The sequence below is a fragment of the Artemia franciscana genome, chromosome 13 (assembly GCF_032884065.1).
Source record: "Artemia franciscana chromosome 13, ASM3288406v1, whole genome shotgun sequence".
NCBI lineage: Eukaryota > Metazoa > Arthropoda > Branchiopoda > Anostraca > Artemiidae > Artemia > Artemia franciscana.
In genome coordinates this window covers 19,421,339-19,447,245 of record NC_088875.1, presented here as the reverse complement: position 1 = coordinate 19,447,245, position 25,907 = coordinate 19,421,339, and the positions used below count along the sequence as shown (strand labels likewise).

The 25,907-nt window shown below is 34.7% G+C and overlaps 1 protein-coding gene across 8 annotated transcripts in view; it reads left to right on the top strand.

The window, feature by feature from the left end:
- LOC136034619 (valine--tRNA ligase-like) overlaps positions 1-23,630 on the top strand; it is a 79,068-nt gene extending 55,438 nt beyond the window's left edge. For 4 of the 8 annotated variants that reach the window (XM_065715906.1, XM_065715907.1, XM_065715908.1 and 1 more), the window contains 8 exons: positions 951-1,087; positions 2,375-2,632; positions 6,297-6,476; positions 8,262-8,447; positions 9,779-9,893; positions 14,309-14,472; positions 18,085-18,198; positions 23,414-23,630. In XM_065715906.1, coding sequence (XP_065571978.1) covers positions 951-1,087; positions 2,375-2,632; positions 6,297-6,476; positions 8,262-8,447; positions 9,779-9,893; positions 14,309-14,472; positions 18,085-18,198; positions 23,414-23,518 — 1,259 coding nt within the window. In that variant the 3' untranslated portion in view covers positions 23,519-23,630. The remainder of the gene's footprint in view (positions 1-950; positions 1,088-2,374; positions 2,633-6,296; positions 6,477-8,261; positions 8,448-9,778; positions 9,894-14,308; positions 14,473-18,084; positions 18,199-23,413) is intronic. The other 4 variants (XM_065715910.1, XM_065715911.1, XM_065715913.1 and 1 more) reach the window with 1 other exon arrangement.
- Positions 23,631-25,907: the final 2,277 nt, after the last annotated feature.

Below are 25,907 nucleotides of genomic sequence, written 5' to 3'. Positions count from 1 at the left end.
ATTGGGCTTTTTGTTAGTCAAGGAGCTAAGAATATAATTTTTAAGTTGGAAACCGATTGGGGATAAGTTTTTTACTTTTTGGGACCCCGTTTTTGGAAGTGCTCACCCCAAATTAAACGGTATATTAGGGTCCTTTTGGTTCATGGAATTGTGGCTTTAAGTTTCAAACCTTTCAGAAAAGAAGTTTTTGACCCATTTTTAAGGCAAACCCGAGCTTTTCTATCAATATTTTTTGCTGCATAGTGGCCTTTCGGGGGCAATTTCAAGCCTCACTGAGGGAAAAAGCGCTTCGGCCCTCTGTAGGGTGCCATTTGCTGGGGTAACCAATTTTCTTTTCAATTTTTTCTTCTGTTTTGAGATTTCCATAGTCTAGGGATAGAAGCTCGGTGGCAATTGTGGAAAATATGTTGTTCATTTACTTATTTATTTCAAGGGACCTATGTCCATTAATAATTCTCTTTTATTTGGGATTTAGGCTCCTGTTTACCGAGGAACTATTGGCTGTAAGTTTTACATTGATCAGGAACAACAATTTTGTTTTCCTATCGCCGTGCCCCCTATCATCTCTCTCCTCCCAAAAAATATGTGTTCCTGCTGGCCCTAGAGACGATCCCCGAAAGTTTTGATATAACCAAACACCCAGGATCAAGCATGTTCCCTTTTTCCTCTAGAAAACCTCCAGTCACTTTCGAATAGTAAATAGGGCACTAGAGCTTTCAGTTTCTAATCGAATTAGCCCCATCCTATGTTTCTACAATCGCACCTTCCATATGGAATGGGAGGGAAAAGACATGAGAGGCATTCGGCTCTTTATTAGAGCAACATAAGAGAGTTGGTCACCTCTGATAATTCACTTGCAATGAATTGCTAATTTAAAAATTAAAAAAAAGGACAAAACACTCTTGATGACAAAACACCAGTTCATTGTGTTTGTTTGGTTTTTTTTTTAGGAAGAGACATGAACTTAGATGTACAACGTGTGCATGCGAAGAGGAAGTTTTGCAATAAATTATGGAACCTGACCAAGTTTGCCATGAAGTATTTGGACGAGTATGAGTCTTTCAAACCGGAACCACTATCTAGTCTGGTATGTTATTTTCTTTTTGTATCCCATATTCTATAAATATCAGCAGTTTTTACTCCATTCTAGCACTTTGGAATTGAGCTTCTCACTCCTTCTTACAGCTTTGCCCAAGAGAATTCAATGGGCAACCTACAAAATAGAACTTTTTTGAAATGGTGGACATGTTGATCGTTATATTTACCATTAAAATAATAATTCTTACTGTTATGTATAAACATTTTTAGTTCATTTTTTCAAATTTGACTGTATATTTTTTTATTCAAATTTGACATGATTTTTAATCATGTTGAGGTACAGCTTAATTTTGAAATAAAAATTGCAAGGTCAGATTGTCAAGGGAGTGAAATTAAACAAAACACCCTTTTTTCATACATAGGTTACTTGGACAAAAAGAACCGAAAAAATATTGGGCTGAAATTGAAAGTACGTCACTTCCCTGTCCGTAAGGAAATCCTGTTGACGAAGCGCCATTATTTTCACTTTGACGAATGAATGAAAAATGCTGGGCTAGGATTAAGCCTGAAATTAAATTAATATTTTTGTACATTTGTCTCGACAATGCTTCTTCTTAAAAAAAAAAAACAAAAAAACAAAAAAAAAAAAAAAAAACACAATTATCATACTCTTCTGAGAAATATATACCGTTAGTATTGAGTCAATAAAAGATGCATAGTTATTGGGTAGTTTTACTGCTTAATTCCCTAAACTGCTGCGTTGTCTTTTGAAAGGCCATAGAAGCTAGTAGCTTAACCCTATATGTAAACCTCCCCTATCCCCTGTAGAAGATAGGCATAATAATTTTATGTGGAGATAGTGACTAGATGAATTTATTAAGATTTATCTCTAAAGTTATAACAAAATTCAGGCACCTCTGAATATTTTTATATTAAGTTGAAAAGAAAGTGCTATCCCGATTGCACATCGTGAATGGAGAAAACTAATTTTGTTAATGATCTGGTCAGAAACTGAATTCATTAAGTTCATAAAAACAAATACAAAAGAAAATAAAAACGAAGAAGCACTGCTAGTTTTTAAGTTGATTTAAAAATCATATGGTGGAAAAATGTTCAGGTTTTAGCGTTACTTCATCGCCTGGTCATGTATAAAGTTTTTCCGTAAGTGCATTCTAGTATGATTTCAGTCATATTGACCCCTCAAAAATGGTTTAGCTCGGCGACATCCCACAAATACAAGTTATATAGGTAATATTATTGGTATTTTTCCATCTTTGTTTTTGTTTTAAAGTAAGCATTACTGTCCGTATGTTTATTGATATGTTTATTTTATTAGGGAAACCGAGATTCTGTCCAAAGTTTCTTGAAAGATCATCGTATCGTTTCGGACCCTAGTGCAGACGCTCTGTGTGCGCTCAACGAATTTTTTATGAATCGTAGCTATGTTAACGGTTGGGAAATATCAAACGAAGATTTTCGATTGGTCAAGCTTGTCTCTTCTAAGTCAAAAAGCAGTAATTATCCTCATTTGGCTAGATGGGAGAGTCATATAAATAGTCATATGAATATTATTCCAAGTTGGACTTCAGCAGAGGTCAGATTTTCAGCTGCTTGTGATTACTTGCATGATAGTAACTTTATGCTCTGTTTTGCATTTGTTTGCGCAGATTTAAAACAAAAAATATCTAAAGATTATTCAAGCTTTTTGCTTGTTGGATTAGCTGTCAGTGAATGAGTTATTCAGTTGCTAAATTTACTTAGCAAATAAGCAACTAAGACAAGTATATTAGAAAACTACCTAGAAAATAGAATTAATTGTATTGGTCTTTAAATTGCCCAAATATGTTTAGTTTTGTTTACGGATTTATTTCAGTGTTTAAACTTCGTTTCATGTTCAACTTTTACGATAAACACTTGAGTTTTGATAAAACAGTTACTGTTGTAATCATCGACTTTGAACAGAGATTTTGTTTGTTTTAAATGGTGTTGAGGAAGGTTCTTACTTGCTTTTTCCATCCGTACCCCACCCAGAAAGGAAGAAAAAACGGCTGTTTGCGTCAGGTTTGCCAATTGCGGAACTTATATAGCGGAAATTGACACTCTTTATTAATGAGACTTTTCTTTTGGTTCATTCTATTAAAACTGCGATTTATTATGCCTGAGATTTCGCTCAAGAGGTGGCATCATGTTCAATGCTGAATTTTGCAGTTGAAATTTTGACTTCAAATTTAGTCTCTTTTTGTCGGGACAAAGGTAAAATTTTAGTAAGAATAAAAGAAAAAAGAGTTAAAAAACTAATTTTGTTAAGAAAATTTAATGTATAGAATAGGCTCATCCCATTAAGCCTCCATAATATTTCGAACTGCTTTTGATCCTTAACAAGCCTGTAGTAATGAAAGAGTGGATGCTTTGTCAATTTTTTTTCTTTCCTCATATCCCTCAAATTTAATTTGATTGAGTGACGGTCTAACATGCATTAAATTAAATTGCGAAATGCAATGTTAAAGCGTGGCAGGAGAGTAATGGGTAGTTGGGACATGGAAACATGTCGAAAACAAAAATTGAAGGCTTTGTAGAATCTCAATTTAACTCGGTATTATGGGATTGACATTTCCGAAGCGGTGATACTTGGGTCAGATATTCCATATTTATGGTTGTTTTCAAAATTGCGAGTCCAAAAATAAGAAAGAGGAAAAAAATAGAGAACATTGTAGTCTTACTAGAAAAGATAGACAAAACAGTGTACAATTAAAGTTCAGACAATGGAAAATAAACCTTGTCATGACTTGCTTCTCAGCAGATATATCACTTTTATTGTAAAGGATGTAATATCCTTTTTCACCAGAATAATTTCTATTCTGATAAGTGATCCATTAAGTGAAGCAATTTCTGCCTAACACGAAGCGGTCCATAAGTGATACGGAAGGGTCTATCTAAACTTCACTGCTGGACTGAGTCAAGCATTTTTGGGTGTATAGCAGAATTGAATGCCCTTTTCATATCAGAATCAATAAGATATAGTGGAAGTAAGATATAGAATGTATCAGTTAATATATTTGCAAAGATCGGATGGACATATTCACCACTAAGATCCGTTTTGAATCCAAACTGCTTATCAGGTGCAGAACACACGCAATTATCAATCTAATGTAGCTCCATCAATTTACCTGGCATTGGAGACATAGTAATGGTTCGAACTCAAAATCTAGATGTTAAATGTAGTCAGTGACGGTCAGGGTCAGATCGATCTTTGTTGGCAAATTTAAATTCTAGTTTCTAGTCATATAATTGATTGAATAATATGGCAACTAATCTGTAATTTGCATTATTAATGATGATTTCTTGTAACTGAGAACAATGAAAATGAAGTTGGCAAGTTGTATTAGTGCGGGATGAAGTTGAAAATTCGTCAGCTTTTAACGAAATTTTTGAAGATATGGTTTAATGAACAAACTTAAACGAAGGCTTTTATTGAACTGTGGAAAGTAAACTTCAGCTCGTACTTAGGCGCTTCGTATCAACGCACAAGGAAACATTAAGAAGGCGTCTTCAAACGAGTTTTTCTTCTATGCTTGTCTGAAATCTTTTTACCGATTTTATTTATAACGAAACCACTTTTTGGTCCGGAATTTTGACACTCTTGAGCCAAACTCTTGGCAATTTTGTCTGTAACATTTGCATGTATTCTGTGTCACTGTGGTCAATAATAAAGTTCAGTGGAGGTGTTTGGGAATTTCTCTGCACATGACAGTTCTTTCAGCTGGTAATAAACTAAATTGTAATTTACTTTTATTTAACAAGATTAACCCAGAACTTAATTGGGAGATGACGAAATATCAGTTCTTCGTGCTGTAGAACAGGAAAAATGCAATTGGAGAATTTAAAAATGTTTCTTCTAAAGACGTACGCGGTGATCTCTATAATTTATAATTTGGGTCGTTCAGAAGACATTTCTTAAATGAATTTGTATGAATCTCGCTGAATTTAGATGAATTTTAATGATATTAATCTTATCAACGCATTAATCTTATCGCATTATATAATCTTATCCCATTATATCGCTTTATTTATTATTATTAATCTTATCTCAATTAACAAATTAATCTTATCGACGCAAAAGAAAAAACAAATTGAGGTGACATCAAAAGTCTTTTTTATAAATCGAGTAGACATTACAAGAACTTTTTGGACCGTAATTGTAATGTTTACATAAGCCAAGCTCTTGACAACTCTTTATGGTACATATTTAGAGGTAATAACTTAATTCCATTTCCCATAAATTAAACATTTTAATAAAGTAACTTTATTGAAAAGAACAATAGAAACTAACTAAAAAATTACTCGTGTTTCAATATAAATTTTTTGTTGTCGTTAAGGACGCTAGTTTTTGAGAAAAGTTATCATTTATTAGGTTGTTTGCTTTGTTCAAGAATGAACCTTAATAGAATACTATGAATATCGTAAGATTTGTTCTTGGATTAATAGTCCGGTTGTATGTTTTTTTTTCTTGGTAATTCTGGTTATAATTGTCTGTATGAAGCATCTTGAGATGACCAAGTATTCACAGTATTGACAAAGTATGCTACAAGTTAGCTTGCAACCACTCAAAGTTTTCACAAGTATTGAATGTTCTGGATTTTTGTGTTGAAAGCGCAATCCTCAAAAGAATAATAAAAGTATGTTTATTCCGAAGACCATTTCCTACGTAGTTCATTAAAATTAGCCTAGGACAATAATATAAAGCAGAAGCAACTTATGACCCACGCACCACCGGGTAACCTACTTACTATTTTCAAATGACTCCAGTTCTTTAAAAACTGTAACGTATGGAAAAAATTGGAAAACATAAAAATTAATGAAATGTTCTAAGAAAATTTGAAAATAAATCCTAAAAGCCAAATTTAAAACGATGAAAAAGTTGAGGAGCTGATCATAGGTAGAATAAAGTGGTATTCTGGACAAATTTTGTCATTATCAAGCACCTAGTGTGTGTCGTTCTATCAATTGTAGATCATGTCCAGTAGAGCAAGAATAACGACGGAATACGCAACAAAATAAATTTTAATTATTATTAAAACAAAGTTATTTTAAATAACACTCCTATTTTGATGGGTTTTAACCAGCAGTCAAAATTGATCGAGGGAAATGGTCAATGCTAGGATAGAACAATATTTATCCTTCGAAAAGAAGTAAATGGAAGCTTTCATTCTGAAACGGCAAAGAGCAAATGCGACTTGAATGTGCTTTTTCTTTTCCAGAAACCAAGCCACTTATCTTTTAAAGACAGATGGATTCTCAGTCGTATTTCAAATGTCGTACGTCTGTGCAACGAAGGGTTTGAAAAATACGATTTCTCACTAGCAACAAAGAGCATTCAAGTATTTTTCCAGGAAGAGCTTTCTGATGTCTATATTGAGTGCCTTAAACCCTTATTTCAGGTTTATTTTTCAATTTTATTCTTTATTTGCGGTGCTCATTTCCATCTGTTTTGGTTTTATGCTAGCTTATCACATTATGTAAATATCGTCACGAGTTAGATTCATTATTTGTGGTTGGTCCTGTGGCCCTACTTTTTAACGTTGGAGTAAACCAGAATCGCTGGATTTCTCTTCTTTTTTTCTCTTGTCCAAAAGACATTGAATACCATTGACGTGCATCCAACTGGGTAACTTCAAGATATAATAGGCTCAAAATTCAAGCTTGGTTGCCAATCTGTTTTGATTTTAGACGGTTAGATTCTGTCTTCTGCGTTTCAATTAGAGCTTACAATACTTTTTTTTATTGGAACATTAGGCTTCTAACAAAAAAAAAAGACTTCGAAATACCTCTTAACAACTGTTATATTTTAAGCTTACCCTTAATGTGTAAAATAAAAAAAAAACAAGTTTTTTTAACTGAAAGTAAGGGGCGACATTAAAACTTAAAATGAACAGGAATTACTCCGTATATGAAAGGGGCTGTCCCCTCCTCAATGCCCCGCGGTCTAGGAACTCTAGATTAGAGGTTTCACCTTCCTATCTATAAAATACGAACTTTTGTTCGTTTTTTTTTATAATAATGATGGTCATGGAGATTATGGATGGTCTTAGTTTGTTTGTTTCTTTTTTTCGGAAAGTGTTTATATGGAATCTATGGTCGTAATGTATAGGTAGAAGGCTTTAACCGAACGAAAATTGAACATTTCTAATATCCTTATTTAAGTAATTTCTGAGCGAGGTGCTGATTTTGTCCTTTTGTGACAGAAAACCACGATTTTGACAAAAATGTAATCGAGCATAGAATATGGAATAGCCAATTGATTTGAAGTTCCCAAATAGCTATTTTAATTCCCTGGTTGTCTAAGTGTATTTGTCCCTAAATGTGTATACAATCTACACCAAAAAGTATCATTATTACAGGGTCAATCTAAATAAGCTGATCAGTTTTAAAATTCATTCATATCTCGGAGAAAGAAGTCGTTATATGAGTTTGTGGTGCATGAGAATATTTCGTTGTTATGTTTTCCGAATCGTCGTGAGCTACAGGTTAATATGGAGAAAAGAGGATGTAGTGCCTAATCTCCCTTGATTTGGAAGAATATATTTGGATTGAACGTGAAACACGGGTAATGAGGGGCTGAAAGTTTCTCTGCTACTGTGGAAAGGGTGTTATTTAGCAGGAGACCTTCGTGTTTAAATTCTTATTTTTGTAATATGAATTAGGTGTGGATTTGATTGCGGCGATAGCCTCTTGCTTTTTTCAAAAGTTCTATTTTATTTTGAAATGAAAATATAGCTGAAAGAGTACTCATTCTTGAAGTTCATTGTAAAAAAGGTAGGCTATTGTGTATAAAGTAGGGTTTTGGGGAGAGACGGTAGCCACCTTCATATTTGCGGTAACCCTGAATTTGGTATTAAAAACAAGGAAAGCCTATCGAATGAAAGTTAGGGTCATCATTAAAATCCAAAACATGCATAAATCCTCCTGTATATGAAAGGGTTTGGAGTCCTCTCTGTTTTATGGTCGGTGCGCTTAACTTTGACATTTTCTAATGCTTCGAGGACGAATTATCTCACTAAAAAGCAGTGTGGCAAAAAGATTTTTCTTTTTTAAATTAAAATGCATCAAAACGAAGGCTATATCGAAAGGAAGAATATAAGAAAACATATATTATCATTCCGTTTTATTTTAAATTTGCTATGAATGTTGTCGAAGCCTAACCTGAAATTTACTTCAATTTTCAGGGAAAATTGATCTCGGATGCTGCAAAAGTATCTTGCCAAGTGTTATATACCTGCTTAGATGTTGGCTTTAGGCTTATAGCACCTTTTATGCCATACGTTAGCGAAGAGCTTTACCAAAGGCTACCACGAAGAGATACATCGGACCCTCCTTCTCTGTGCGTCACTCCTTATCCTGAAGAATCTGAGGTAAATCATCTTTCCATTTTTTGTCAGTGTCATGATTTGTCAGTTTAAGGGCCTTCAATTCATTTGAACGCATATCGATTAAGGGATGGAGGTGAAAATCCTACCCCTGGGATTTCTTATCGATTCTTAACAGTTTGTGATTGATTTCGGGTAACCATATAAAGGTAAACTCTCATTTAAGAGGAATTTTGTAACTCCTTTAAAAGAAAGGTGATAAGAGTGAGTTTGGAATTATAGAGGCATGATGATGCTTTTCATAAATGAAAATCAGAGGAGGGGTTATTAGAGAAGGAGTTAGAAAAGTAATATTAGCGGTTAGATTAGAAAAAAATAGATCCAATAATTCAAATTAGTTCCTTTTTTGTTCTTGTTTATGCTACTTTCCAAAAGGACGTTTTGGTAGGCCCTTGACATCCAGAAATCAGATTATTATTGACAGAAAGAGGATCCTGGCGAAACAGGATTTGGGCCTCAGCAGAATTTTAGTGAAGTTCTTACCAAAGCTACTAAACATCGAGTAGAAGCAACTCCATATGGAGGTTGCACAGGGCATTTTAGGGACTGTGAAGAGTGATCTCAATTTCATCAACAGAGTGATCACTGGCAATAAGACCATGATTTATGGGTTCGACCCTAAAAAAAAATTGGCAGACATACAGAGGCCAAAAAAGTCATGACAGGTCTGGAGCAATGTCAAAGTCATTTTTGCCGTCTTCTTTGACTCTAGTGACGTGGTTTATTGCGAGTACAGGGCACAACCATCATCAAGGGATACTATCAAGAGGTAATGAGTCTTCTTTGTGAAACTTTCAGACGCAAACGACCGGACCTGTGGGTAGCGGGCAATTGACGGATCCATCATTACAACGCTCCTTCCCAGTCTTTACAAAGTTTCCTAGACACACGAGACAGATCACACTTTTGCTTCATCATGCTCCTTACTCTGCCGACACACTGCCTTACTCAGCTTGGGGCTTTTCCCCAAGCTGAAAATGCCAATGAAAGGGACCATATTTCTGTCCAGCGAGTACATCATGCGCAATTCGACGGACCAGCTGTATGCCATCTCAAAAGAGGTGTTCTAGCGCTGCTTCCGAAAGTGGTTGAACTGTTGCGTGAAGTATGTGGTAGCTCAAGGGGGCTACTTCAAGGGGAATCAGTGTCAGAACGTTGTATCTGATTTAGGTTTTTTTTTAATGAATAAAGGTTGAATACTTTTTCAACAAACTTATAACATTCAATTCAAAGAATTGTGAACAGTTAGTAGTATTTTATTGCTGGTAATTATGTCTTTTGCTCCTGAATGTCTTTAATGAATTTATTCGTTTCAGTATACATGGGACGATCCTGAGCTTGAAAGTGGTTTTGATCAAGTGAAGAAGATTTATGAAACTATTAGAAAAAGTAGAGCAACCTACCAACTACAGAAAGGGCTCAAAATCAAAGGTAGGTTATTGGTTTTAGGAATTATTACTGTTAATTATTCTAACCTTCAGAATCATGTGTGACGTTTGCTAGCCCTATAGTTGTTGCTAAAATAGAGGGCTTTTATGAGGAAATAAAATACATTTTGTAAAATCAATCAGATCCTGGTAGAAAACTTGGATAAATTCTTGGACATCCAGAGGTTTGTGGCCTGTGTAGGTGAAAATCAAGAGATATCTTTTTCGCTGGTGGGTATTAGTTTTGATGGATTTATTGTATCTTCGGCTGGTCAAATAAGGCAGTTCTCGTTTCTAGAAAAAGATCATATTATAGGGAAACTTACTAATGAGAAAGCGATGGAATCGGATGGGATATCTATTGGTCATCACAAGTGTGTAACAATAACGCACTGAGAGGAGTATGAAAAAAGAAGAGGGAAAATGAGGGGGATAGAGTGGCGAAGAGCGAAAAGGGACACTGACAAGAAGAGCGAAAAGGGACACTGACAAAATTAAGCACAGTTACTAACAACTTTAAGTTTTAAGCACTCACTCAATATGGGACAATACTATGAAACTTTACAACTTACGACACTTGGGACTTGAAAGCAGACATGTCAAGTGGAAATATATAATATAAGAAAGAAATCGATATATACATAAACATATAATATAAAATATAAGTGGAGACATATAGATAGAAAATACACGATTCTGTTTTAGCGCCCAGCAAACCTACATAACAGTTCATCCATCATTTGGCAAATATCCAAAACACAGTACCATTGGGAAATATAGCTATTACGGGCCCAAATAGGGGTAATGAGAAAATACTTGCAGAACCTGAAGAATAGCGATTGAATCTACTTTTTGTCAGAGGCGGAGAAAAGTTTCCATAAGGGTGTCAAAAACAACACATGTTATACGAAAAACACGTTGTACAGCCGACCAGGGGTTCTCTTATCGAATCGGCCCTTTATAATGGCGAGTAGCCTATAAGATCTTCTTAGTTTTTCCTTCAAGAAATCAATTATTTGCTCCCTTGTGGATATAGTCGATGTTCCAAATGGAAGGCCTAAATACCTAAGTGAATTGGAAGATCAGATTGTAGCTGGACCAACTTGGATTGTATCAGTGGAGGCGGTGTTTGGTGCAAATACAAGAAACTGTTTTAGGATTGACAGCTAAGATACCGATTTCATTCAGTCCAGAACAAATAATATCAACGATGTTTGGTGTGTACCAAAATTATTATCTAAAATGAGAATATCTTTGGCATACGACAAGTGACATGCATCGATATATGATTGAAACAAGTATTTTGGAATCTGTCAAGTAACAACTCTGATAGCATTATTAAATATCGCAGGACCTAGATCAGATCCTTGCTTAACACCTCGGCACACACGAATACGACTACTAACAGAACCTTGGAAATGTATTCAGATTGAGGTCTTCTGATACCACTTCCATAGGCAGGTACACACAAACGGATAAACCTCACTTCTAAAGAGAGACAGAATCGCTTAGGAGTGAAGAAAGGGTTTAAAAGCTGTTAAATGTCAATGGCACAAACGCAGAGTCTACATATTGACTTTTTATGCCTTTCAAGTATCGCTAGAAAAGTTTCAAGGGCATTTTGTGCCCCTAGTCTGTCCTGAAACCCAAATTGGTTATTATTGTGAGGAAATTTTACACTAATTTCATTATAATAAGTTTCTCGAGCAGCTTTCCAATCGTCAAACAAATGGCTATCGTCCTGTATATTTTGCACGAATTTAAGTCTTTATTTTTCTTAGGAATACACGCTACTAGACCTTCACATAGCACATCAGTTATAGGCTTCTAGATGATACAGCCCTGGAATAAGACAGCAAGATGATCTAGCAATTTTATTGTCTTGTAGATCAGATGTTTTGGTTGGAGGCTATCAGAACCTGATGCTTTGCCTGTTTTTAGACGGCGAAAATGTGCTGAGTACATGCCGGGATAAAGTTTATAGCATGATCTAAACTTTGCAGAATGACCCAAAAGTATATTTCGAAATGTTGTGCCTCATCAGAAAATAAGGAGGTGAAATGACTTTTCCAAAGCCCATAGACCACTTTCTAGTGGACTTCTCGTTATGTCATTTTGAAAGTTAATTTGGTGTCAGTGACTAAAGATATAGCAAGATTATTGGATTGTTTGGCTGTAATTATCGTCCAGTAGTATCTTCGTAATGAAGCCATCTATAAATTTTATTGTAACGCACTTAAAAGTAAAGCAAAACGAAATTATTTGCTTCATCTGATATAAGTCCTTACTGATTCAAAAGTCCTAAGTAGCGGAGGAGTGGGACAATTCCGTCACAAGTGAAAAACAACAATGACGCCAAACCGAGGAGGATCCAGCCACTGAACTGGTTAAGAAGATTCTTCTAGAAAAACGGAAAATATTTTGATGAAGATTTCCTCTTAAAAACCTTGAAAAAATATTATGAAACAGCAGATATGAAAGCTTTGAATTACGTCAAGAAACAGGATTCCAACTACTAAACAATCTTAAAAACTTAAACAGAAAATCAGAAAAAAGTTCTTTCAAGGCTGTCGCAAAGTCCTTAAAATCAAAACAAAGGTCCCAGTGGTCTGTAAAATTATATTTTGGTCTCTAAAATTCTTTACTAGAAGCTGTGAGTGAGTGGTTTTTTTTCCTTCTTTTCTTTTCTTTTTTTTCAATTGGTGATTCCTGGAAAGGATTTTGCTTGTCTAATATGAAAGATGTTATTGTAGGCTACATCGTTACTCCCTAGAGAGAGCAGAAAGAGTAGTTGTAGCTTCAGAAGTATCCGTAACCTATTAAAAAGTGAATTAGAGAGACCGTAGTAACTGAAAGTCCATGTATTTTTAAGAAAATTGTCTTAAAAGAAAAATTTTCCAATTTCTGTTCCGAAAATTGTGGCCTTTCTTCAGATTAAAATGAACACTAATAATCATTGCAGAAGCTATTTTTGAAATCCTGAAAAAGACCAGAACACCACTTAAACATGAAGAAATAAAAAGTATACTACACGTCACGTAGAAATAAAAAGTATTTCATTGAAATTATCATTGTCAATAACTTCATAACCGGAAGTTTACAGTCCCCCGTCTTGAAAAATAATGCGTGTTCAGAATCAAGTTGTATCTTCAGAAGTAAGATTGTGTGACAGGGAGATATATTCTGAAGTGGATTCTCGAAGTGGAAGTGGAGTCTTGAATGTAAACTATTTCTTATGGATTGGTTGAGCAAATTCGGAAGACGTGTACAGCATTTTCCTGTCACTGAAGATTTGAAAAAACTGACAACTATTGCTGGAAAAAGTTATGTGTTGTATATTAGGTGGCAAAAGCAATAGAAGAAGAAGTGAGAAAGAGCTGCAGGAACTGGAGGCAGAAGACTGGCTAAAAGGACCACATCTAGTGGAAGCTTGGTTGAAATAATGACAATAGAGATTCTGGAAAAATCTCTATAAAAAAAAGGAAGAGGCTTCCTATCCGAAAGACCATTTTGGGCCAACAAAAAGCAAGTCATTTCCTAATATAGTGGGAGGAGGCCATAAACAAGGATTTAAATGAAATTGAGACTGTTTGGGGGATTTAAAGAGGGAGGCTTTAAAAAGGTTGGGATGGAGGAGGAGCTGTTGGACTCAGGCAGTTTGGTGTTACAGTAAGTTGTTAGTAGTAACAGTAGATTCGAAAGAACTGGCTGCCTCCGAATCGCTGAGGGATGCCCATAACCAGATGAGGAATGGTATTGAAAAGAAGAACATGGTCGAAATACAGGTGGCACCAGCCATGATAGATCGAAGGAAAGATATCGATGCGTTTTCTACATCATTAGTTTCTCTCCTTCATATAAGTGCCATTGTCCGGTTGTATTTAATGCTTTTTTCTTCCCAACTCCTTCTGAAACCGAATTTTGAGGATGAAAATACCACTCGAGAGGAGTTTTTCAAGAATAGGTCCTTATTTCCGATTTTTATTCGCTTTGGTATTCTCTAATAGGATGATGAAGTTGAAAAGTCATTAACTGATATTACCAAAATATGTAAAAAAATAAATCTGAAAAATTCAATTTTGTTTAGTTTTTTTTTTGCGTCTGTGTTTGTATGACTATCCGACATTTGAGAGATATATCGGTTTTTATATGTCATGTAAAGCTATGAAATTGTGAATTGCCCGATTTCCGGTCATCATAGTGTTTTATTTGATGAATAATTCTTGTAAAAAACGCTTGATGGTTTTAATCTCATTTTGATTGGCTTTGTTTATAATTGGCAATGAGTTCTGTACATTTTATTGAATATCAAATGCTGAATTTTGTCTGACTCTTTTCTATTTGTAACACATTGTTTGTGTCCAGTCCGTAGTAGTTCAATATATACTTATTAGTAAGTTATTCATTGTGTGGTTACAGTGTATGTGAAGGCTTCCAGGGAAATAGAAGATTTGATAAGCAAATGGAAGGATGTATTGATGACACTAGCTTATTGCGAAGATGTTATTGTTAATCAGCCGCCTCCAGAAGGATGTCTGTTCCTCACCGTTTCTGACATGTGTGAATGTCATATTCCGCTACAAGTATTTATGTTTTCTTAATTAGTTTTCATTTTCATCAGTTTGTTTCGTCTGAAAAGAGTCTTAATTTGAATTCTTTTAATTCATTTTGATTCTTTTGTCACAAACATTTTTATTTTTAGAGCCAAGCTAAAAAAAGAAAAGAAAAGCCTACTAAAGGGTTCCAATCTCAAAGCTTAACGGGACATCTAATAGGACTTTTTCACGGTAATAATGATAAGTAATATGTGGTCCACGTCAACCGTAGCTGAAATCGTAAATTAAAAAGAAACAAGTTAAAAACAATAAATTGGTAAAAAGAATGTGTTTTTTATGTTTTTTCTCTAAGTTCTACAAGATATGTAAAACTGCAATCTCTTTTAAGGGGGGGACACCCCTTCCCCCGAAAGGGCGTGATCTTGGTGAAAATGACGCAACCAAACTAAACACGTAACTTGATTAAAGTCTTTATATTCGGAAAATCATTATTTTTATAAGGAAGGATGGTCACAGGTAGAGTGATAATATCGAACCAATGGTTCTAGAACGTTGATTGGCAGCTAATTGAACCGAAACTTAAGGTTTTAGCGACCTTTTTGGGTAGTCCTTCAACTAAGGGCGGATTTATTTCCGTCGTTTTGTACCATAAAACAACAACTTTGGCCCAAGTAGGGCCAAAAGACTTTAAAGTAAAAACCATGAGACTATGGTTGAGTTTAAAACTATCAAAAAGCTGTTCAACCTCGTAGCTTCAAAAATGTGTTGCTGTGTGGGAGTGCAATAATCCCTAAATATATCTACATTAAAAAACAATATTGCTAAAGTTTAAAAAAAAAAAAACAGCCTGAAAACGGCCTTTGTATGCGGCTATTGAGGTTTATCTGACTGAGGAAGTTAATTTGATTTGAATAAACCGAACCGGTGGTTCTAGAATGTGGTTCTAGAATTGTTCTAGCGGCCTTTTTGGGTAAAAAAAAGGATCGTCCTTCAACTAAGGGCGGATTTATTCCCGTCGTTTTGTACCATAAAACAACAACTTTGGCCCAAGTAGAGCCAAAAGACTTTAAAGTAAAAACCATAAGACTATGGATCAGTTTAAAACTATCAAAAAGCTGTTCTACCTCGTAGCTTCAAAAATGTGTTGCTGTGTGGGAGTGCAATAATCCCTAAATATATCTACATTAAAAAACAATATTGCTAAAGTTAAAAAAAAAAAAAAACAGCCTGAAAACGGCCTTTGTATGCGGCTATTGAGGTTTATCTGACTGAGGAAGTTAATCTGATTTGAATAAACCGAACCGGTGGTTCTAGAATTGTTCTAGCGGCCTTTTTGGGAAAAAAAGGATCGTCCTTCAACTAAGGGCGGATTTATTCCCGTCGTTTTGTACCATAAAACAACAACTTTGGCCCAAGTAGGGCCAAAAGACTTTAAAGTAAAAACCATGAGACTATGGATCAGTTTAAAACTATCAAAAAGCTGTTCAACCTCGTAGCTTCAAAAATGTGTTGCTGTGTGGGAGTGCAATAATCCCTAAATATATCTACATTAAAAAACAATATTGCTAAAGTTTAAAAAAAAACAGCCTGAAAACGGCCTTTGTATGCGGCTTTTGAGGTTTATCTGACTGAGGAAGTTAATCTGATTTGAATAAACCGAACCGGTGGTTCTAGAATGTGGTTCTAGAATTGTTCTAGCGGCCTTTTTGGGTAAAAAAAAGGATCGTCCTTCAACTAAGGGCGGATTTATTCCCGTCGTTTTGTACCATAAAACAACAACTTTGGCCCAAGTAGGGCCAAAATACTTTAAAGTAAAAACCATGAGACTATGGATCAGTTTAAAATAATCAAAAAGCTGTTCAGCCTCGTAGCTTCAAAAATGTGTTGCTGTGTGGGAGTGCAATAATCCCTAAATATATCTACATTAAAAAACAACATTGCTAAAGTTCAAAAAAAAAAACAGACTGAAAACGGCCTTTGTATGCGGCTTTTGAGGTTTATCTGACTGAGGAAATTAATCTGATTTGAATAAACCGAACCGGTGGTTCTAGAATGTGATTCTAGAATTGTTCTAGCGGCCTTTTTGGGTAAAAAAAAGGATCGTCCTTCAACTAAGGGCGGATTTAATCCCGTCGTTTTGTACCATAAAACAACAACTTTGGCCCAAGTAGGGCCAAAAGACTTTAAAGTAAAAACCATGAGACTGGATCAGTTTAAAACTATCAAAAAGCTGTTCAACCTCGTAGCTTCAAAAATGTGTTGCTGTGTGGGAGTGCAATAATCCCTAAATATATCTACATTAAAAAACAAAATGGCTAAAGTTTAAAAAAAAACAGCCTGAAAACGGCCTTTGTATGCCGTTATTGAGGTTTGTCTGACTGAGGAAATTAATCTGATTTGAATAAACCGAACCGGTGGTTCTAGAATGTGGTTCTAGAATTGTTCTAGCGGCCTTTTTGGTTAAAAAAAAAAGGATCGTCCTTCAACTAAGGGCGGATTTATTCCCGTCGTGTTGTACCATAAAACAACAACTTTGGCCCAAGTAGGGCCAAAAGATTTTAAAGTAAAAACCATGAGACTATGGATCAGTTTAAAACTATCAAAAAGCTGTTCAACCTCGTAGCTTCAAAAATGTGTTGCTGTGTGGGAGTGCAATAATCCCTAAACATATTTATATTAAAAAAACAAAATGGCTAAAGTTAAAAAAAAAGCCTGAAAACGGCCTATGTATGAGGTTATTGAGGTTTATTTGACTGAGGAGGTTAATGATTTGAATAAATTTTTCAAAATTAATTCAGTCTAAAACTGAATTGAGATTGAGAATAATGTAGGACAGGTAACCTTGAAATTATTGCTTTTAAAAGCAATCTTTGAGTCCAAATATCCGCAACTTAAGGGAGCTTAAACGTCATTTAATTGTGTAAGTAATGACTAAGATCTGTTCCTCCTACTCAAAATGGCCCTCCGTGCTGAAACCTCTAGATTCTTAGATCTTTTAATTTTACTGATTCCTTGTATTTTCACTTTTTGTTTTAGAATAATTGTTTTCCTTTTACTTTACGTTAATGCAATTTGTTGTTAGAATCATTGCTTCCGTAAAAAAAAAACAAAAAAACTTGACATATATAAGAATTGAGATGCTAATTTGTTTTAATATGTCTGGGATGCGAAAAATAAAAAAAATCCCCCTTATTTAAAAAAATTGAAAAAATTATATCTAATTCAATGCTGATTTTTCATACCATACTTCTTTTACTTGCCTCTTTGATAGCGGAATAGAAGTTTTTTTTGTCTTTGTGCATTATTCTATTACATGTTAAGATAGAATTTCAACACTTTTTCTGAATTTGCCATTAAAAATTGTCAAAGAAGATGGATCACTCCTAGTAAATGTTTGGGCAACTAAGCTAGAATAATGATAAAAATGATAGTTATAAAATTGGGGATGATCTTATATTGCTGATTTTATTTTTCCAAATTCTATGACACTGGTTGTAAGCAAAAATAGACTAAAATATCATACAGATTCTGCTAGTAAACGATAAATATGATACCTTTGATTATTAATATCCTAAAGGAAAAGTCAGGAAGTAATCAGCTTCGGAAAAGAAATTATAAAAGACGGATTTTCTTTTTCAGGGTATCATTGACCTCGCCAAAGAAACGAGTAGAATGGATTCAGAAATTAAAGATTTAACCGCTCGCATTGAAAGTTTGAATAAGAAAATGGGGGCACCTGCCTATTTAACGAAGGTGAGTTGCGTTCATATTGTCTTCATTGATCTGTTTTTGTAAATCGATTGAAGTTATCGACCTTAAAACCATAATCGCGCTTGGAATATCGGGAAACGAGAAATTTCCTTTTTCTTATTAATTCTAATATTTTAGAATAAGTGGCCTCCTAGTGCTCGAGGAAACGCCCATTTAATACAGTTGAATATATATCTATAATAGTTGCTTTAAAATTTGTGTTGTTGAAAATTTGCCTGAAGACTTAAGACTAGATAATTATGTTGATCACTTAATAGTGCATTGATCCCTTATGAGTTTCATGTACTAGACATATTTGGGTTTTGAAGATTTAAGTTTATTTTCTGGGGTAGCGCCTGTATTCTTATTTTTAACATTTTACTATTTTAAACAAAATGGTGTAAGCCATAGACTTATAGACCACACTTCTAATAACAATATAACGACTTCACAATAAACAAGAAAGACAAACATAATAAACAAAAATTGGTTATCTGGGTAACTGGTACCACAGCTGATATATTCTATAAGCTTATATCATATTCTATTACAAATAACAAAAAAAAATACAAAAAAAACATACTGGAACCATAGATGTTACGTCCTCGTATGTTCCCTTTCTTAAAAAAAGATTTCAGTCAAAGCTATTTTGAAAACTGCAATATTTTTCGTCGAGACATCATAGTCAGGCAACATATTTCAGGATTTTAACGATGCCGTTTGCAGACGAAACCTGTCCAACTTTTTTAAACCCTTGGCTGGTGCAATTTTCTTCTACCTTAGGCTGCCTTAGAAGTTCGGTTGTGTGGGTCAGTAATTGCAAAATGGAAAGTGATCACTACTGGAAAGACTATCAGCACTACTGTTATTCACTTGGTGCTGTTCTAATGGATTTTTTTTTTTTTTTTTTTTTTGTTACTAATAAAAAGTTTAGTTTCAATCTGCAATGTCCTATTTTTCACGTTAGAGCCTTTTGGACCAGTCTCAGAGGAATATTTTCGCTGAAATATGATTTCGAATGCTCATTTTATGCATTACAAACTTATCAACTATATAGCCATACAAACCATAAACAGCTTCAACTGTACATCTGGCCATACATTTGACTAGGTATGGATATCTAGCTAAATATATTTGTAAACGCCACTTGACCGTCTGAAATCAAGACAAGTGTAAATGCAATATTTTCATGATGAACTTCATAATGTGAGTCTATATTATACACCAACCGTGAGAACATACTGCGGGAAAACGCACCAGCTCACATGTCTAGCTAATAGCAAGTTTAGATACGGTAGAAAAGCCGACGCCTATCGAGAAAAAAAATGCTAGCCTAGAAAAACAGACAAACTTTAGACATTTTTCGTTTCAGTTAGAAAAAAAAATTCCTGATTGGTTAAACCGTTTCATCATTATGATTTGGACAATAAACCTCTTTTATACGTTAAGATACAATTTTAGCACTTTTTCTAAATTTGCCATTAAAAATTGCCAAAGAAGATGGATCACTCCTAGTAAATGTTATGGCAACTAAGTTAGAATAATGCTTGGTTCTCAAACGTCTGATATGTATAAAAATATTGAATTGTTTTCAGTTTCGTTAGAGTAATCTTTAAAGAGAAGTCGAGGTTCTTCATTTCGAATGCCTGTCACTAAGGCTAGGAATAAGTGAAGATGAAAAGGTGACGTTGATATTGAAAAGATTGATCAGGTGGAGTGGTGGTGGGAGCAGTGAAGATGTTAAAATTAGAATAGCCAAGGCTCAGGGTGTTTTTTCACAGTTAAAAAAAAAGTTTGGAACAATAGGAAGATAAGTCTGCAAACCATGATTAGAATATTAGAAGCTGCAGTGGTCAAATTTCGCTCTGAAGCATGGGCGCTCCAAAAAGCGGATGAAGATTGGCTACATGTTTTCTTGAGAAATTGCCTACGGATGGTCCTGGGTACCAGGCTGACTGACCATATTCCAAACAGTAGGCTGTACGAAAAGTTGTGTTCAGCTACGCTTTCTAGGGCTATAATGAGAGAAAAGTTGAGGTTGCTAGGGAACGTTCTGCGGATGAAGGATGACAGATTGCCGAAAATTGTCCTTTTTGGCTAAACAGAAAGCAGGTCGTCCGCGGCTGGGGTGTGAGAACGTCACAAAAAAGATTTAAAGGTAACGGGAACTTCCTGTGAGGGTGTAACGAGGGAAGCTTTGAATTGTTGGGATGGGGAAAGAGTGTGCATAGCTGTTTTGGCCTCAGGCGCCGTGGTGCTGCGGTGAATTGTTAATAGTAGTAGTAGGAGAATGCCTGATACAATGGAAATTTAAGGAAATTGGCTTTCACCGCAGGTATATATTTGCAGTTAGTGTCGCTGTATTCTGCAAAGACAATGATATTTTTGTAGCTTGTTGCCTAATCGTATTGTGATAGAATTTATTGTTTATCGTAAGAATCAATTATAGGGATGACACTTACATATGACAAACCTGCCGTCAGTACATACACTATAATATACTAAATCATGTTTCCTTGAACATTACAATTGTACATTAAACTTGTACGTTTGGACCTTTTTTAAAGTACGAGTTCTCTATCCTTAAGGCTGTCACGTCAAAATTATTAAATCAGGCTAAATCATAGGAAACCCCCAAAATTGTGCGATAATAGAGAATTGGATTGAATACTGTAATTGTCATAATGCGTATCTTCCGTGTATAATCGGACTCTTTATAGCAGGATCATTAGAGGCTAGATTTTAAGTCTTCTCCTAACGTTATTACTAACTTAAATACTTCAGGGTCAATAATGTAGGAATATTTAAATATAACTACGTAAAAAACAGAAAAAAGCTAATACAACTAATGTAGCTGTGAAAAAAACAAAATTAATGAGACTTTAAAAATGAGTCAGTTCAGAACAGCCTAGTTCTTCCTTCGAAAATAGCATTAAAGATGACGTAGCGATTTACCTCCTTCTTTCTGAATATGGATTTTAATTTTATTTCAGTTTTTTTTGCCGTCTAATTTCTTTTGAATTGATGGAATGTCATTTGACATTAGCGCTGCCTGTAATAAGGAATGTTACATATTTATTCATATTTCAATGTGATATTTATTATTTCCTTGTTCGAAAGCCATTTCATATGGAAGGGGTGATCATAGAAACTTGGGAAGGGGCCTGCTTTTCGATTTTTGCGCCTGTCACAACTTGTAACTGCGACTTCTTGTGACTGTGACTACGACTACTTTTGGTTTTGACTGCAGCTACTTGCGACTGCTAATGCGACCACTTGCTACAGCGATTGTGACTATTTGTGACTAGAACTGCTTGCTTCTGAAACTACAATTACTTTGTGACTGTGACTGCTACTACTAATACCACTGCTACTACTGACCTAAATCGAAACAGTTTAAGTGGATCCGGGTTGTCAAAAAGACTTACCTGCAATATATCAGGAATGGCTTAGATTACTTGATTAATATATTTATTTACGACTAAAATATTTCATCATATAAATAATAGCTGTTGTTGATAATTTAATTGGAAATTTCAAGGAATGTTAAGGGATATTCCGAATCAAAATTAAATCATATCATATAGGTGCTCAAAAGGGTGTATCTCGGATATATCAGGAGTATTTTTCATTGAAAAATATTATTAAGTGCACAATCTTTGGGAATAGAGAGGGTGATGTTAAATTAAATCAGAAGATTCTGTGTAAATTCAACTGCTCAAAAGAGGATATATGCAAAGTATCAGTAAATTCTAAGGGTATTAAGTTAAAAAACCTTCGGACAATGTTGAGGGAGGTGTTACACTAAATCAAAATCTCTCAAGTGCATTCAGGTTGTCTCAAGGGCGTGTCTATATTGATCTAAGGAATGGCTACGTGTATCAAGTTGAGACTTTCAGGGAATGCTAAGAGGGATGTTACGTTAAATTAGAAGACACTATATGCATCCAGGTTGCCAGAGCAGGTTATCCTCAATATCTCAGGAACATTTAAGGTTATTAATTTGAAGCTTTCAGAGAATGTTGAGGAGGATATAGAACTTTATAACAACATTTGAACTTGAACTTTTGAATGGAATACAGACAATATCTGCATTCTGGTTTTCAATAGGACGTTGCTGCAATATCTCAGCAACGGCTGAGGTTGCAGAGTTGCAACTTTCGGGGAATCTCGATTAGGATGTTGAACTAAATCAAAACGCACGACGGGCATCCAGGCTGTGAAAATATTATGTCTGGAGTATCTCAGGAACAATTAAAAGCATTAATTTGAAACTTCCAGAGAATAATGAACTTAATCAAAAGACACTATGTGCATCCTGGTCTTCGAAAGAGGTTATCAACAGTATCTCAGGAACAAGTAATATATTCAGTTGAAACCTTTAGTTAATATTAAACCATATCAATCGACACAATTTGAACCTACGTTGTCACTATGGTGTATATGAGGAATGGCTTGGTTATTCAGCTTGAATTTTCAGGGAATGTTGACCTCCGTCAACAAACATAATACCCATCCAGGTTTTCAGAATGGCATCTTTTCCACACACCTATCATACGCTCGGGTGAAATCTAACAATTAAATAGTTTAGAAATAATGAGTGATGACTGATAAATTTATTATGTCTTTCTATCTCCATTTATATGTAAATATTTTAAATATTCTTCCAGGAGGATTCCTTTGGGTATATTATCTAAAAATTACAGTGATTCAAAATCTTAGTCCAAGAACTGTTCCAAATCTAGATTTCCAACTGAAAAAATTGTACAATAATTATGCTGAATGCAATCAAAGCCAACACTAAAAAATTTGATCCGATGCTGTCGGCATTACGGAGGTGAAAAGGACATTTGGCCTCCAATCGTTTTGTAGTATTGTAAATGGTACCGAAGCTTGAAATTTCGATGTAATGTGCTTGCTCCCGAATTTCTACAACTCCCGTTTCTAAACTATGGTCGGTAAAAAAAAATGATTAAAGATAAAAAACTAAAATACAGAAAGGCAAAAATAGTAATAATATACTGAAGGCACAATCGCCCTGTACTTAGACACTCCTTGCTGACTTTTGCTTTTTTCGCCTCTCCTTACCTTTTCTCTTCCATCTTTGCTGTTATTTCCTGTGACTTATTTCATCTTTTCCTTTTCCTATAATTTCAATTGGCTGCTAATATATCCACTTTTGCTTGTTAGTTTTGCTTTTGCTCATTTCATTTTATAGGTTCCTCTACGTGTCCGGCAAGAAGAGGCTGAAAAAATGAAGCAATACCAAAGCGAGCTAACGTTGAAGGAAACTGCCCTGCAAGCATTGCCAAAATTGACGTGAATGAGTTGGAATTCCATTGCATTCTTTTAAAGGCTACAGTTTTTATGGAAAATCTATTTGTATTATCCTTCTAATGGCAACATAAGGAAAATAAATTGGACTATCTTCCTGATTTTTTATATATTTTTTTCTTAGCTATTGGTCAATGAATTCCACCACATTTTTTGAAGAGGCTTCTCTGATGGCTAATCCTAATTATATTTTTTGGGTGATGTTATAGAAATGGGTTTAAACATCATCTTTTTTTATCATTTAACTGAGAATCAGGGATAATGGAGGGAGAAGGGGCTATAAACCAATTAATCAAGAAAAAGAAGCCTTGGATCTGGCACTACACGGTAAAATCTTACGCTTTTACGATTAAGATTATCTCCATGATGTCCTTATCATTTTTTTTTCGAAACTTTCCTTACCTTATGTAGATTTTAATTTACGTGCCTTCGCAAAGAATAACCAATATTTGGGTTAAAATGTCCCAAGTAAGGCCAATATATGCAATCCCAACTTCTTGATTTAGCATTTAATCCTGCTTTACTCTCTAACCCTTTGGGCAAAACAAAAACTGTGTTGTCGGGAAAGTGGTTAGTTCTGTTTTATGTCAATACGCACACGTCAAAGTCTATCCATTCCTTTTCCATTTTGTTGTATTTACCTAGAAAAATATTTTGAATCTTAGTTTTGGACGGAGTATGCAGGGTTAAATATTAAAGCGAACTGACTAAATTGTTTTTTCTTCTTTTTTTTTCTCTGTAATGGAGTCCCAACACAGCAGAAACTCAATATTTTACACAGTATTCGTAAAATTAAGTTTTAGTTCGTGTTTTCTTACATTTAATTTTAGGATTTGTCGCTATTTAGGGCAGCACAAGAAGCCGAAGCCAAGATATTTCAGCAGCTAGTAAAGGGCTCTAAAAGTGTCAATTTTATTTAAAGCGTTGGCAAATTATTCTCACCTGATATCATCTAGCAAAGTGCTTTTCTTATAGTCTTATGACCCGAACTAGGACCGAACATTGAACACAAATAAACCAGTGAGCAGAATTAGAAACGCACTTGGAGCATGTTTAGAAACGTAAGTACAGGCTTAAGCTTTTGTCACTTAACTACAGGCTGTAAGAAGAGTAGAATAACGATTAAGCCAAAAATTGTTTAATCTGTGACGGGATAATCAAAAGTTGACTGCATAAAAGAATCATCATTATGTTGGGCTGTATAATGATTACAAAAATTGCTTAAATATTTTTTACGTTTTTATTTGGATTAATAAAAGGAGTCTGTTTCAATCTATTTGAATTTTTTTAATTAAAAGCTATTGTCGTTGTCGAAATTCCACAAGCATTTTTCAAGGGGCAACAGTTTCAATTACTCGCAAATTATATTTCATTGTCAGTTTATAAACTAAAAAAATATCATTTTGTTAACCGAATTTTATCAATTTGGGTCAAAGCGTATTCCGACTGATGTTGCTCTTTGAACAGAGTTTTTTTTGTCTCGATCTTTTTTTTTGCGGATACAGAACATGTCTTTGACGGGGGAAAATAACATTTTTCTTTAGTTTGTAAAATTACTTAGGCTTAAGCAACTGTTTTTTGGATCGAGAGGTGATTTTGTTAAGTGGGTATGAACTAATGATGACCATCACATCCGAATTCTAAGCCTCGTTTTCAATTGTTTTTAAAGCTCCTTTGAATTGGTGTCAGAGTTTCTAGTTAAAAACTTGGTAGCCATTCAATTTCTACAATGTAGATTATATTGGTTATAAACAAGAATAACACGTAACAGCTTAAAGCTTACTTTCGAAAACTTGGGTTCTAAGGTTTTGAAGTCAATTCAGAAATGTGAATGGTATCCAAGTTTAAAGATAACTTGTGGAAGGCTATTAATTGGATTCCATCACCTTTAAATTGGCTTCACTAGAATCTACTTGAAACTGGTTTCTATCTGTTTTTAGCCAAAAGTCTAAGCCAGGCTCTTAAACCAATCAAGATTGGTTTCTAAAGGGCTTTAGTCAGTGCTCGAATTAAATTCTAAGGGTTCTTCTAATTAAATTCTAAGTTTTATTTCATTGTCAGTTTATAAACTAAAAAGACATCATTTTGCTTGACATAAAGTATTTTAAAAGCATAAAAGAAAAAAAAAAACTTTAAAAATAGATGAGCTCAAAAACGAGTTAGCGATTCGACAGATGATTCGAAAACTGATCAAAGCGACTTTAAAGTGATTTCTAGGTGGCCCTCCAGTAAAGTTATCACTACTAAAAATGTGGATTTGAATAATTCAATCCTACCTGCCAAAGGTAGAAACCCGTATCTGCCATATACGTGCTTTTACCTGTGACATCTTTCAAATAATCTGTCGTTACGCTGTTATAATTTCTTGCAGTTGCCTG